Below are 15,601 nucleotides of genomic sequence, written 5' to 3' on the forward strand. Positions count from 1 at the left end.
GCATTTTATTGTAAATACTTTTGCGTTACAACAACAATGCTTGACCGTGATATTTATTTATTTAAAAAAGGCTTACCTACTAGATATTCCCTTATTACTATGACTATGCATATTTCTATATTTCTTATATTTAATACTTATATATCTAACTTATGGGTTGCACACAGACTTGCATGTATTTGATTATTGAAGTTTAGTCATTTAAATAGATCTAAAACTTATTACATTTTTCGGAAACTGAAAAAAAAAATCAGATACAAATATGTGCCAATACGACAATATTAAGTGGATACATACAAAGAGAATTTAAACACTACGTTACATATATCCATCGTCATAGAACTTTTATTAGTATAATCCTTCTGAAAATGAATATATTAAACCATCTTGCCATAAGACATGAAATTCTCACCTTTTAAATTTTACATAGACCATATGTGGTCTTCTTCATCGTCAGTTACACTCTACTTAAAGCACTATATAAAAAACTGCAGTATGTATATGCATATAAATTTCGAAATTCCCTCTGTTTCTCATAGATCATATTTTTTACAATGGAACCAATGCGGACACTTTAAAACTAAACATTTTTAATGCAGTTTATTTACGGTGGAGATATAAAGTATCAAGTATACAAAAAATACACTCGAATTGAGAACCTCTTTTTAAAAGAATAAAAGTCAAATTGCTAATATCGGAGCTATCTTCGGAACGACCACACACAGTAGAAAATGTTATTCACTTTTCGATCTGCTACAGAAACTTTTTACAAAATAAAAGAAGTAGTACGGGTGTAGTCTATCATTTAGTTATTTAGTTTAGTTGTATTAAGATAACTTATAACTTGGAAGCATCACTTAGCACTCATTGGGTCGAGAGAATAAGATATGGTATAAGATATATAAAAACAACGAACGTGAATACTTCATTATTTACGGACACAATTTAAGAAAAGCCTGGGATAACTCGTAATACTTTTCTACAGAGACATGTTCCGGCCAAACTGGTTTTATACCTGCTAAGAATACCTCGCCGTTAGTGTGTTAGGTGCCGCTCCACGGTTACTCGACATATTCAAAAATGTCGGTAAATCTTTGTTAGAACCGGTGACGTAAATTCCCAAGTAGATGAATTGAACCAGCTAGCGTTTTCGAACTTACTCCCAATTCGCAAAAAATCATCGCTGACAAGCAAGTATTGGCCGCTTATGTAATATTATAATAAAGAGATTAAAGTACCCATTCCGTAGATTGTTTTTATTTATATAGAATGTTTTCTTATAACATTTCTCATAATCTCCAAAACTTAAATCACAAATATCTTTAGTTGTATACGTATATCGATACTACTTCTGAAGACAAAATGATTTGAAATCAAAGCTCTATCTCTTTTTTTTTTAATAAGTGGACTCTACAAAAAGTGTACATATTTTTAAAATGATAAAAATAGCTAGAAGTAACACCTGATAGTAAGTAATAAACCCTGCCTATTACAATGTTATACCGCTTAGGATGTCTGATTGAACCCAATAATATGTGCGGCATCGCATTGCGCTCGTCACTTTGAGACGTAATATGTTAAATCTCATTGATCCAATAGTTGAAAACTACGGTGGCCTGAAAACCGAAACAGGGTGGTTGCACAATACTGCTTGCTTGCTGATACGGCAGAAAAGGCGTCGCTGTGATACCCACCTAGCCGGCAACCCGTGAAAAGTCTGGTAAAAGAATTCTTTGAGTTTCTGCCGTATTTCTCTCCAATTTTTAGTATCTATTTGCGAAAGATTTCTTATATAAATGACAAAATGCCTTTCAGTAGAGATCCCTTGATTTTTCATCATGGCAAATAGATTTTTCTAGGGTTTCTACTTCAACAAAATTTTTAGTATCATCCTTCATCCCTTTCATGGTATCGCCTAATTAATCGCAATAGCGTTTTGATTATTACTATTAAAAATCCCGTTCAATAATTAAAGTATTGCTTACTTTTTTAGAAATAATTTTAATTCTATTGTCATTAAACGATATTATCGTCATTATTATAAACTGTGAAAGTTATGTGAATTTTTAAAAGTGTTCCAAATTTAGTTTCCATTTAAAGTTTAAATTAATTCCAGGCAGCTTACATTACCTACTATCAAACGTAACTCAAAACGTAAAAATATATAAATATTTATATGTATTATAACAGACCTCTCTAGACAAGTTTCTAGCAGAAATTATATATAAATAAATATTACCTCTTAATAAATGAATTTCATTTTTTCTACATTTCATTGCTCTACATTCTGTTCAGGATATGTTTATTTTAAGAAGTAGCGACAGCAATAAAAATTACGCTATATGTGGGGTCAGATTTTAATAATAGTAACACCTAGTCTTACGATAAAAATTGTCATAAGGGAAATATCCTTTTTTGCTATACCATTGAACGTTTATGTGCGTTTAGTGCGCGGTAGCTTATACGTAGGTCACACTAAAAATTTTGCGTAACTTAAAAGAACCACATGTTATAACCAAAATATTATGTTTATTCCTTTTCAAAATACTCTAATATTTTTTTAAATAGGAGTACCACAGATCTTAAGGCATGTTTTCTAAGTGCTGATTGAATGCTATCACTGCCTCTTCGGAATTGGTAAATGTGAAACCTCTCATCAAATCTTTGATTTTGGGGAAAATATAGAAATCATAGGGTCGGGACTATGTGCAGGATGGGTTGTACTTTTTCGAAAGCTAAAAATGACTTAGTTTTGTTGGCCGTGTGTGACGAAGCGTTTTCATGATGTAGGAAAACGCGGCTTTTTGGTAGTCTTTCGCGAACTTTTTTTAACAAATGGTAGAATACCACTCGGCATTAACACTCTTTTGATCTTCAAGTGGAATTGTGCAGATGGGACCCGTAGCTGAGAAAAAATGCGATTTTTTTTACCAACGTTTCTCGCCCGCCTCACTTTTGTTGGCCTGTCCTCATTTTCAAACACCCGTTCACAAGATTGCTGTTTTTTTCTCGGGTTCAAAACAATAAATCCACGTTTCGTCTGCTGTGACAATGTCATATACTGTATTAGAATGTCAGTGGTCGTACTTCATTAGCATATGTGAGCACTATTCCACGCGAGCCCGCTTTTGCTTCGCTGTCAGTCCATGAGGGATCCAACAACATCAAAGTTTCCGAACTTTCAATTCTTAGTGTAAATTTTCTGAATTTAGCTCACACCAATCCCCAATAGTCCTCGAATTGTCTCATAGGTAATCTGCGGGTTTTCTTCAGTTAGCCGCTTAACAGTAGCCACATTATCTTCGTTGACGGCAGTTGAAAGCCGCCCTTTACATGCTCTCTAAACTAACCAAAAATCAATAAAAAAACAATCCAGCGGATTAAAATCGGTCCTAGATGACGGTCATCCTTAGTTCTGATTTTTTCTGAGACAAAGTGACGGGTCAAGCAGCAACCATTCAAAGTCAAAGTAAAAAAAACTTTATTCAATTAGGCTTAAACGAAGCGCTTTTGAATTGTCACTATATAATTTTTTTTTTATGGAATAGGAGGACAAACGAGCGTACGTAGAATTTTCTTTTATATTACTGAATCTAACATATGTTCGGAAAAAGTAGAGATAGTGAAAAGAACATACAAGAAACTCAACAGCCACTCTTTTCAATCAATATAGTATTATATAATAGCTGTAATATACAAACGAATTAGCTTGGCAAGTGCTTCATCCAATATATGAATCGAATATACGAATCATAAGCCCATATATTTCAATTGTGGCGCTCTTTATACTGAAACACAATAATGCCCACCTAAGCAGCACGCCTGGGTGGCTTAATGGTGGAGGACGAGCGTACGCATCACCTGATGTTAAGTGATCACCGCTGCCCATACTCTCTTGCCAATACCAGAGGAATCATACGAGCGTTGCCGGCCTTAAAGGACCTCCTGAAGAATTGTAATCGAAATTGTAGTCCAAAAATCGGCACAAATGTATCAAATTTGTTTTTTTTTTCACAAAAATATGGCTGAGGCTATGTACGCTAGGTACCTAAAAGAATATATTATTATTATTTTTCAACAGCCTTCCTCCGGAGGCATCTAATGTAATTCTGTGTGCCCGAAACCTTTCTGTAAAAAAAAAATTAAAAGAAATATCTGCTAGAATGCTCTTTTGAAAACTTTGAATGTCTTATAACAAGATTTGTTGATGCTAACTCCATTTTAACGGACACTTTAACATATCTAATATGTACAAGTAACTATACTTCAAATTAAGATTTGATACTGTATCAGTACAGTAACACAAACTTAAGTTAGTGTAACTTTACTTATTTTTTTAACTTTAAGTACTTATTTATTTATTTTTTCATATATTTTATGTTTAAGTATAAGTATATATGATAATCCAAGAAAACCTAATAATAATTAGTTTTAGTTAGGTATATATTTCATAAAATTTAAATTTAGATTAAAACTTTACTAAAAATTCAATACAATTGCGCCGAGAATATTTTAACAGCCCTAGCACAGGCTACGATCTAATTGGACTGCCAGTAGCAATCACCAGCCATGAGTTTTAGTCTATAAATTAGGGTGTAAATTGTGTTCACTTTTTTTGTCTTTAAATAAATAAATAAAGCAAATATTCTAGCTACCACCGCTGCAAACCATTACTGAAGTCGGATAGTGCCCACGTTGTGCTCTGCTCACTAATTCAGAAGTCCTGAAAGAGCTTTGAACTTCCTAATTCTGATTGTTAAAATTTTCCCCTATGGTAATAAATATCGGTTTAGTTATGACAATCTCAATCTAAAGTACACCTTCCTTAAAGGCCGGCAACGCTCTTATGATTCCTCTGGTGTTGCAAGAGAATGTGGGCGACGGTGATCACTTAACACCAGGTCACCCGAACACTCGTTTGTCCGTCTATTCCACAAAAAAAAGTCCTGAATTTATTTTTGTTTTTCGGACAGGACTTGTTTGAATTCTTTCAGCTTTGCTTTTATCGTTTTTTTAATACGAATTATATCGCCAACAAAACGTACAGTAATTAGTTATGCAGTTTGTTCGTAACTGTCTCGATATTTCCCTGGAGATTTTTGTTTTATTACAGTGTAACATAAGAATATCTTTACATCTTAGAATTTCTAACAACTAAGCTACCATACAATGTTGTTTAATGTTTTTTTTTTACATTTTCTGGGGTCCTGCTGTAGGAGCTTCTAGACTTCAATGAAATTCTTTAGATGATTTCACCTACTTTTCTAAAATTTTTTGTACATGGCTTTACTTCGTCGCCTTATATTATATTTTATTTAGATATTTACTTCCTTACATCTATACATTTAGGTATTTACTTATAAATTGAATGTATTAGAATGTGTTAATGTTTCATTGTTTTAAATAAAGTATTTTGTTCGTATGGTTAGCCATTATTTACGATATAAGGATCGCCTTTAGCAGTAAAAGCCTCCTCCATTAATTTCCGGCCGTTTTTATCTCTTGCAAATCCTGTCTACAACTTTCCTGCTGTTTTGTTAGGTCCATCTCTTAGTAGGCCTGCCTCGATTTCGTTTCCTATTTATCGCGTACCAGTGAATTACTACTTTGGACTATCTTTCGTCTTTTGTTCTTTGCATATGTCTAGTCCATTTCCATTTTAAACGTAGAACAGATAAGGCTACATCTTTAACTTCGCCGACTTAATGTCAATCTATTTAAATTTATTAATTATATTTTTTAAGGGTTTTAGTTTTAGGTTCATTGATATAATGTTGAGTATATTTTTTATACGCTTTATATTAGCTTCACCTGTATGTTTGTAACCGACTTCTTTGGGCGCGATTTTGACCCACTTTAAACGGCTAGATTTCGTTCAAACTTTGTAGATTTATCGAGGACCGATGACATTACACTAATTTGATAAAATTATTCAATTTTTCAATTTGCAAAATATGATTTTTGTTAATTTATATAATTTTAATCTATATTATATAATATATAATTATATCTACTATAAGGCAGGAATTGATGTTAAAGTACTTAATAGTTTTAAAAATACGCTTTTATAGAAAATTTAACTAAAAAATGAAAAATAAATAATAAAAAAAAACTAAAAAGCGCGCTTTATATAAAATTCAACTAAAAAATAGAAAATAAATTTAAATTTAAAAATAGTGTAAAAAAAAAATATTTTATTGTAAAAAAAGCGTGGGGTGCTTTTTAAGATATTATTAAAATAATAATTCTTCTACACCCCACGCTTTTTTTTTAAATAAAATATATTTTTTTTACACTATTTTCAATTTAAATTTATTTCTGTATAGTGTATATGATCTATTATAAAATGTATTAACCATAATAAAAAGTAAATTAAATATAAAGTTATATCTATTTTGTGTTTAAAAATGTATCTATCTGTATTTGTTTACAAATATAAAAATAAAATAGCCTTTATTAGCCTTTATTTCTCCGAAAATTTACAAAAATGTTAATAATAAAGTACATTGGAGAGAATTAGAGGAAGCCTTTGCCAATAGGCACTCCGAAATTAGAGATATAATTTAGATTTTTATGCATTTTATTGAATATAATATATATGGTCTGTAAACTCCGAAGCTCCATTTTCTATGTAACCTACAGGAAGACCTGGAAATAACACAAGGACACACTATATTTCGGCGCTCGAGACTTCGACAGCGGTAGTAATTTCTCTAAAACCCGACCACGAGACGCTTACTTATTCAGATACGATTTGAAATTCATAAGATCGAGCGATCGTCCGCTTACCGCTGCCAGCAGTGCGCTGCGTGCAGTGGCAGACGCGTCCTTGGTCCGCGCAACAATAAAAGGTTTTTGACGTTGAAGGCACGTGTTTGGAATTCTTGAGCGAAGTGTGTTCTACGATCAGTGGGACAAGGTCGCTATTGGCTCCGCGCGAGGAAATACTTCGGTAACCGGTTCCCGCGTCCCTCGACCCCTTCCGCCCGCCCTCCGCTCTATGGACTAAGCAAGAACAGCTCAGAAATGTCGACGAACGGAAGATTGTCTTCGCGATGCCAAATATGCTGGAAATACAACACAATACATAATAAAAGACGGGCGGTTTTGATTCCAAGCCGCGTCCACTTCACATTCAGACGTTTAAATATTAATTATAACCTGTTTTCCAATTACAAATTTAATATAATAACAATATTTTTATTGAACTCTGTGCCTTAGCCCTGGTTAAAAATATTGATGGAAAATGATTAAAAATTATGAAATTTGAATACTGTTGAATACTTTCAATTCTTTTTCATGTACCTATATATAGATTTACCCCCTTATTCATAATAGTCCGCTAACTTAAAACAGCCGCTAAGGAGTGTTTTTTCTCATTCTGACTTAGGTCATTAATTTGCATTAATGCTTTAAGTTAGCAGACTATTATGAATAAGGGGGATACAGTTTACATGGGGTGACTAATCCCCAATACTTTTCAATCAATATAATCAGGGGGAGTACGACATACATAATTCTTAACAATTATTTAGATTATATACACATATTAATAAACTGAAACCAATATTTTATAAATGTTTCATTCAATAGTCTATACACTGCACGGTGAGATGCTGCGAACTATATGCGCCGTCCGACCATCACGCGACATCCAACACACAGACGAAAAAGTTTGAGACGATGTAATAAAAGTGTCACTTTAATAAAATGTCAATTTTCCCTCGTAATCTCGTATCAAATGATCCGAACCTGCCACGACTGAATGAGAATCAAATGTGCCTTGAATATTTATTTACAAAAACCGTTTATTTACCAACTTCAATCATATTATAACTTTAAAACTCGTTTACTTAAACATAAAAAATAAATTTTCATTACAAAAATTTGAAGTTGTTGCCAAGTTAAACATTACAATTCAATACAATGTTATGTCGATACGAATTATATTCAGCTTGAGGCAACTAATACCAACAACTTTTTTATTTTGTACTTACCTATATTTTTGATGTATGTAAGTTTGAAGACCCGTTCTTTTTAATTTAACACTTTTGAGTTAATTAATATGACAATAATGTTTTAGGATAAAAATCTAGTTAATACACATAAACCGATTAGAATCTGTAATCAGGGCACGACAAGGCAATACACCTCGTTCAGTGAAAAAAACCTGTGCTTCCACCAAACAAACAAAACCACACCAATTTATCAATCAACTAACACATATGTAGTCAGTGTATAATATTTTGTGACATGTCGGCAGAAGCTGGAATTGGGTGGCAGGGAGTAAGTGAAACAGCTCTTCGGAACACTCTCCGTGATAAATACAAACGAATCGGTTAAAAACAATTGAAATATTTTTATTCAAAATAGGATAACGTCAAAAACTACCACCCAATCGAAATATATGCCTCGGAAATGAGAAGAACGGGCGAATGCTTCTTTTTTTATTTAATTTCGTTACAAACAAATAATTTAAATATCCTGATGGTGGTCGTTCCATTCCCAGTCTGTTTTTGCTCTTAATTGCGATCTTTGTTGTTATAACACTAGAAATATGAAATTGCTTATAACTAGTTCCAGCAGGCTTACAAAATACCTTTAAGGGTAAATCTATACTTTTGTAATTAAGTTACAGCTGCTGTTTAGGCGTTTACTATAAGTAATTAAATTAAAATGATTTTAGCATTAAAAATATATAAATTCTCCACCATAATATCATATTTGTTGACATATCACCGAAATTCTTCTGTTTTGAGATTGTTGAGAGAGAACGAGTGAATTCACTTTCTCCAAATTATATATTATGTTTTGTGCACCTAGATATTCGTTTTATTACTAATAATTAACGCATGTTACTTTTTCCTTCACATGCTGTTACGTTCTTAAAATGTTGTGCATTTATTGTAAGACTATTGGAACCTACATATTTAAACTACGTTATACTGTAACTACAACTGCATATACAATCTATCTACTCTAATAAACGGAGAGATGGTTTTTTCCTTTGATTATACTGCGAAAAGTATAAAACCGATCGGAATGATACTTGTACCATAAGATGCAGCCTGAATAAATAATTTACGATATGATATACAATGAGCGGGCACAGGGTACTTAATTTATATGGCAAAACAACGTTTGCCGGATCAGCACTTGTTATGTATAAATAGCAATTGGATTGGCACAGTACAAGTAATATAAATTGTATTTTGTTAAATAAAGGAATAAATCAGGAAATAAAAAAGAGTAGTGTAGTGTTTGTTTTCGAAGCGGTAGAAGTGCTTTATTTGACATAGAAAAGAATTTGAATGTTTTTGTGTTTTTGAGAAAATACATGACTTTCATTCCCTTTAAGTTTGGCTTGTTATTTCACATTTAATGAAAGAACAATGAGATATGTCTTGAAAGAAAAAGACAATGTAATACCTAAAGTATAAAAGAAACTGTGAACATTGTACACGACTTACAAGAAAATCTTAACGACGGACGCCCAACAAGCGTGGTTTATTACAATGAAAACGTAATGTGAATAATTTTTCACAACATTTAATTTGGGGTCAGTACATTACCGTTGACATACCAAATTGTTAAAAAAATACGATACTATAAAATAATTTACATTTTGGTGTGATAATTGCGAAGAACAAAACAAAACTTTTACAGGTATTTCTCATGACTGACTTTCTTAGTGATTTATTTATTCTTAATGATACATCAACAGTACACACAACAATTACACTACACTATCTAGGAAATTACATTACTGATGCGAGTACCAATAACAGATGTACTTACACAACACTCACAGTTGCTGCTTACAATTATACCAATTAGTGATACCACAGATTGGGAATGGAGCGACCGCTCTCAGGCTACTTGCTATTTTTATGAAATTTTATCAAAAAAAATAAGAAGCCTGCTGAGTTTCTAGCAACCGTTCTTTTCAGGTTTTAAGCATAAATTTTCAAAAGAGTGGTAGTTTGTGACGTTCAATAGCTAATTTAAAATTGTACTTTGAATAAAAATATTTGAATTTAAATTTAAATCTGAACATATATGTTATCTGGCAATATAACATAACAATCACACAAAGTTTTCTAAAATTCTAGCGCACCCAAATAAGGGAGTTAATATGACTGTTCTAATTGGAAGGAACAGGTACATAAATTGTAAATATTTACACTAGCAACGGTAGAACGAATAAACCATATTTTGAAATTAAAGATTTTCTCCAAGAATCAACCTTAAATTTTAAAGCTTTTCTGTAACTTTCCAATAATCATTAGAAAAACTAAGTGCCTTTTACAATAAAATACAAAATAAATACATTTGCACACGTCACAACTGTTAGGACTAACCCATTAACTGATTTTCCAATAAAATATAAGAAGACGACAAAACGAGCAAACGATTGGCTCGGACAGTATACCACTTGATTTACGAGAGCCGGATGAGAGCTAGATGATGCCATGGCATGATTTTTGCAAATTTTTGATAAAGTATATTGAAAATATTCGCAATTCAAATCTATAATTATTTGTAGTATTTGGAGAGTAACGGCAGGTGGACGTTACTGCTAGAAGATCGATGATTTACCTTTTTTAAATTTATTTATGTATACGTACAGTCATCGAGTATTACAAGACCAACTTAATTCGCGACGTGATTGTTTCCATCGAAAAAATTGCTACGCTAATCCTAAATAGGTTAACTCCTAAAACATCGAGCTCAGGCCCGTTGCTCATTGGCGCAGAGGTAGTGGAGAGCGTCCGCAAATTTTCTTATCTATGGTTGTACTATTACATATTATTTGTCTCAGGATCGACTTTTTCTAACACGTATCCTCATATCCTATGACATAACCTCTTCAGTCCGTTCTTCAGGACTGAACAGAATACCACTTGACGGAGCGCCAAAGCACGAGGAATCTCTGCACGGCTTCGACTCGTATGGCAATCACGGACAACCGTAGAGTTAATCTCATGATATTCCGGTCCAACGTGAAGACCGTATTGATGTATGGGTGTGAGACGTGGAAGGTCACCAAGTCAGTCAGGTTAACATTAACAGATGCATTCGCAATATTTTCGGTATTTACTGGCCCGACAAAATTGCCAATGATTAAACGCCGTAAATGGAGCTGCATAGGCACACTTCTAAGGGATTCCAACCATATGCCGAGGCAAGCCCTAGGCAGCCTTCCAAAGCAAACCTAGAGATGGACTGTCATTGACGAAGCGAAAGAGATCGGAAAGACCTGGATTGAAATCAAGGGAGATGCTCAGGACTTTTCCCGATGGAGATGCACTGTGGATCATGCTTGAAAAGGGGTTGCACTTTGGGGTAGTTATATAGATTGGTTTTATGGTAAAAGTATTTATTTACTTAAGTTATTAAACTTATCTATGATACTTGCTAAATTACTATATTTAATGGTTATTAAATTAAATATTAACTGGAGTACGCGGATCTCTACTATTAATTGGTTAAAATGGTTACTCGGACCAGTCCTGTAATGGTTATAGGCAAATGGTTAATGGTAACTAGGACCGGACCGATCAATGGTTACTCGCGTACTGCATCTCTACTATGCATTGGTAATAAATAATAATGGTTAAAATGGTTACTCGGGCCGGTCCTGTAATGGTCAATGGTAACCAGGACCGGCCCGATCAATGGTCACCCGCGTACTGCCTTACTAAAGGCAACACATGGTTTTATTACAATTAATTTTATCTACTAAGCAATATTTGTAATATAATGCTGTTCGATGGATTTACTTCGAACAATGCTCTTCTAAGTCCACTTTTTTCAAAATCTTGACTTAATTTTTACAAAATGGTTAAGAACTTAATCCACCTGAACAGATGGTTGGATCTACTCCCCAGCAGCCAATTGAAAAAAAATATATTATGAACAAAATTAAAATGTATTTTGAATTTGATAACTTAACATGCATGTAGGCAATGCGTTTGCCTCTTTCTTTACTTCGCCAGCCAGCCCATTGTCAATGAGTAAATTAATTATTGAAATAATAATTATGATGAGAAAAAGAAAGTCTGGATTGTCAATACGACGCCATTAGTGCGGTGAGGTGGCGATTAACTGATTATTATAATTGTGTGTGATCAATCACGTAAGAAGCATTGGAAAAGAAAGCTAAACCTTAGACTAGAAAGACTAGCTGATCAGTATGTTTGGGATTTTCAAGAATCCTGACCGGTACTACATTGTAATGGGCAGATAATGCGTATCAATTACCATCAGATGTAATGAGGTTGTCGATCTTCCATGCCTGGTGGTGGGGTCAATTATACATATAATGTGTTATTGTAAAAAGTGATTTCTACCACTGACTTTTATATTATTGCAATTGTGGCACTGTAACAGGCATTGCCTCGTGTTCTTCTTCTCTTTTTTCTTTTATTCTCCGTTGCATCTCTAGAACATTTGGAAGCACAATACCTGTATTTGATTGTTAACTGTTTGTTTGTTGGCACAGACGCGTCATCGTCTAACGAGGCGGTGCACCTGCAGAGGCGGCTGCTGAGCCTCAGCTCCGAGTTGGTGACGCTCCGCAACCACCTGCACGTGGGAGCTGGTGCGGCGCCCGGGGCGCCAGGTCCCAGCGGCTGCCAGCCGGCCGTGCCGCCCGGGGCTCCAGGCCCCAGCGGCTGCCAGCCGGCCGTGCCGCCCCGGGCTCCGCTGCTGCTAGCTCCGCCCGCGCCGCCGCTCCCCCACCAGCCCCAAGCGCCGCCACAACCACCAGGTACACATCTCACTTCACTTACCAATCTATACAAGAACACCAACCTCCTTCCTATACTCCCTTCCTATATTCCCTAGTCGAACCTCAAATTTACATAATCGGTTTGTTACCTCATATTAGCCGGAAGACATCCACTGCTGCACATTCCCCACTGGCCTCCCCCAAAGATCTCCACGACGATCGGTCCTGCGCTACCCTCATCTAACGTATACCGGCGATCTTGGCCAGATTATCGGTCCATCTTGTGGGTAGCCTACCCACACTGTGTCTTCCGGTACGTGGTTTTTCCATTCTAGGACTTTACTGCCCCAACGAACATTGTTGAACTATGTGCCACCTATTAACTAATAAAAATCAGTAGATTAATCCTATAAATTATTATACTACATCTTCCAATGACCTCATTTACTAATTCGAATGGGCAATTTAAAATCATATACATGTTAATGTAAAATGTATTTTATGTGTTTGTATATGTTATGAGTTGCACAGTGCGCCCGAAGAAGTATCTCTTTCCTACTTGATCGACCTGAAATACTACTCCAAATCGGTACCAGACAAAACGAATGCTGGAAAATCCAAAATAAACTAACTTAAAAAGGATCTTATAAGCAATTAATAATAAAACTATTAAGCGAGTTCGCAATCCTGTTAAAAGGTGATCATTCGCCAGTATTTTTTTAGGGGAATATTGGACGTGGAAGATGATTTTCTATACAATGTCAAGGATATCATCACCTTGAACGGCTAAACAAATATTTTTCAGCAAGATATCGCATGTTACTATACCGAACATAATATTTTAAGATAAATGGTGCGCGGTAGTTTTTGCTGGTTACAAACATTTTAACGCTTTAGATCCTTTGATTGGGGTAATTATTGATATTAGAAATATGGGGTGCAAAAGCCAAGAATTAATGTCGTGAAATTTCGTTGGATGGCTTTTTTTGAATTTGTATGAAAAATACATGTTTGTAAAAACGTAAAGACCTAAGTCCTTTTCGTACTACATCACCACCGAAACGATTTAGGTAGGTCAGGATGTACCTACTATTGCGAGCAGGAATGTTCGTCACATCCCTTGGTGAGAGAAAAATAAGATTAACCTATAAATAAAAAATAGTAGTTAAAAAAAACTAAAAAGCACGCTTTATATAAAATTCAACTAAAAAAAAGAAAATAAATTTAAATTGAAAATAGTGTAAAAAAAATATATTTTATAGTAAAAAAAAAGCGTTATTTTAATAATATCTTAAAAAGCACCCCACGCTTTTTTTACGATAAAATATATTTTTTTGACACTATTTTCAATTTAAATTTATTTTCTATTTTTTAGTTGAATTTTATATAAAGCGTGCGTTTTAGTTTTTTTTAACTATTATTTATTTTTCATTTTTTAGTCAAATTAGTGTAATGTCATCGGTCCTCGATAAATCTACAAAGTTTAAACGAAATCTAGCCGTTTAAAGTGGGTCAAAATCGCGCCCAAAGAAGTCGGTTACAAACATACAAACATACAGGTGAAGCTAATATAAAGCGTATAATAAGTCTGAGGCAACAAATGGCGCTAAACTTCACATGATATTCACAGTTTGACAAATACTATTCTCAACTTCTGTCACTGCGGTCCCCCTGGATAAGTGTTCTGCAAAGATCACTAAACGTTGGGTTAAATGAAATAATATCTAATAAAAATATAACTTCTACGCAAAAACCCAATATAAAAATAACAATAATCGTTTTAATCCTTTAATAAGTGTTTTATTTGAAGTGTAGTTTTGCGCCTGTATTTAACAACTTCCAGAGGTACGATGGCGTGGTGCGGGGGGCGGCGACGTAGACGATCTCATCCACCTGCGAGGACCTCTCACCGAGGATGCACTCGTCAGGACTCTACAGGCTAGGTTTTATCAAAACAAATTTTATGTGAGTGCTTTCTACTTTTTTTAATTTATTCTTAAGTACATAATACAATTAGGTACAATCGTGGCGCCAAAACCCCTACCTGGTCTGCTCCAGATAGAAACATCACAAAAATCAAACATTTGACGACCCATATAGCCCAGTGATTAGTGACCCTGCTTACTGAGCTTGAGATCCCGGGTTTGAATCCCGGTAGGTGCAAACATTTATATGATGAGTATGGATGTTTGTTTCCGAGACATGGACGTTTATAAGTATATATGTATGTTTAATTAAGTATATTGTGGCAAATATATCAGTAAATAGGCACAGGCTATGCCTACTTTGGCAAGATAATTTGTGTAAAAGTGTGTCAATATATAAAATATATCAGTCGGTCCTTCTCAGCGCTTATTTTTACTACAAAAATAGTTTGCCATAAAACTTTGAAAAGAGAAGCTACTTTTGTCTTCGTATAGTCTTGTTTCTGTAGTACGAAACAATAGCTGTCCAGTATACATAAAGAAATGTTAAAACAGTTATGATTTTCAATAAACACTGGTAAAATCTTTTTAATAACCTAAATTCTCATTTCCCATTTAACTAGCTGTATTCTTCATGATACCAATATCTCTGTCACTATCCAATGTATCTATCAACAATCATATGGTGCATTGTTATGGGGCAATGACGCCAACATAAATACCATCTTTGTTGCAAAGGAAGGTTATTCGCGCTATTTGTAACCTAGGTCCTAAAGAATCATTAAGAGAAAAAAAGTTAACTGTTGCATTCTTATTCTTCTTTCATTGCTCGCTATGTGAAATCGTCTTTCCATCGTATTGTTAATAGGAATAAATAGAGGGAGACTATTTCTTTTTCCATATCTTGGATGCTACTCTATGATATCTTTTGGCCATTTACCTT

At 34.2% G+C, this 15,601-nt stretch overlaps 1 protein-coding gene across 1 annotated transcript in view; it reads left to right on the plus strand.

Annotated features, from left to right (window-relative positions):
- LOC126976555 (unconventional myosin-Va) overlaps positions 1–15,601 on the plus strand; it is a 38,336-nt gene that overhangs the window by 8,423 nt on the left and 14,312 nt on the right. Inside the window, exons 2-3 of the mRNA XM_050824939.1 lie at positions 12,506–12,772; positions 14,577–14,698. Of these exons, the coding sequence (XP_050680896.1) occupies positions 12,506–12,772; positions 14,577–14,698 (389 nt within the window). The remainder of the gene's footprint in view (positions 1–12,505; positions 12,773–14,576; positions 14,699–15,601) is intronic.

The sequence above is a fragment of the Leptidea sinapis genome, chromosome 41 (assembly GCF_905404315.1).
Source record: "Leptidea sinapis chromosome 41, ilLepSina1.1, whole genome shotgun sequence".
Classification (NCBI taxonomy): Eukaryota; Metazoa; Arthropoda; class Insecta; order Lepidoptera; family Pieridae; genus Leptidea; species Leptidea sinapis.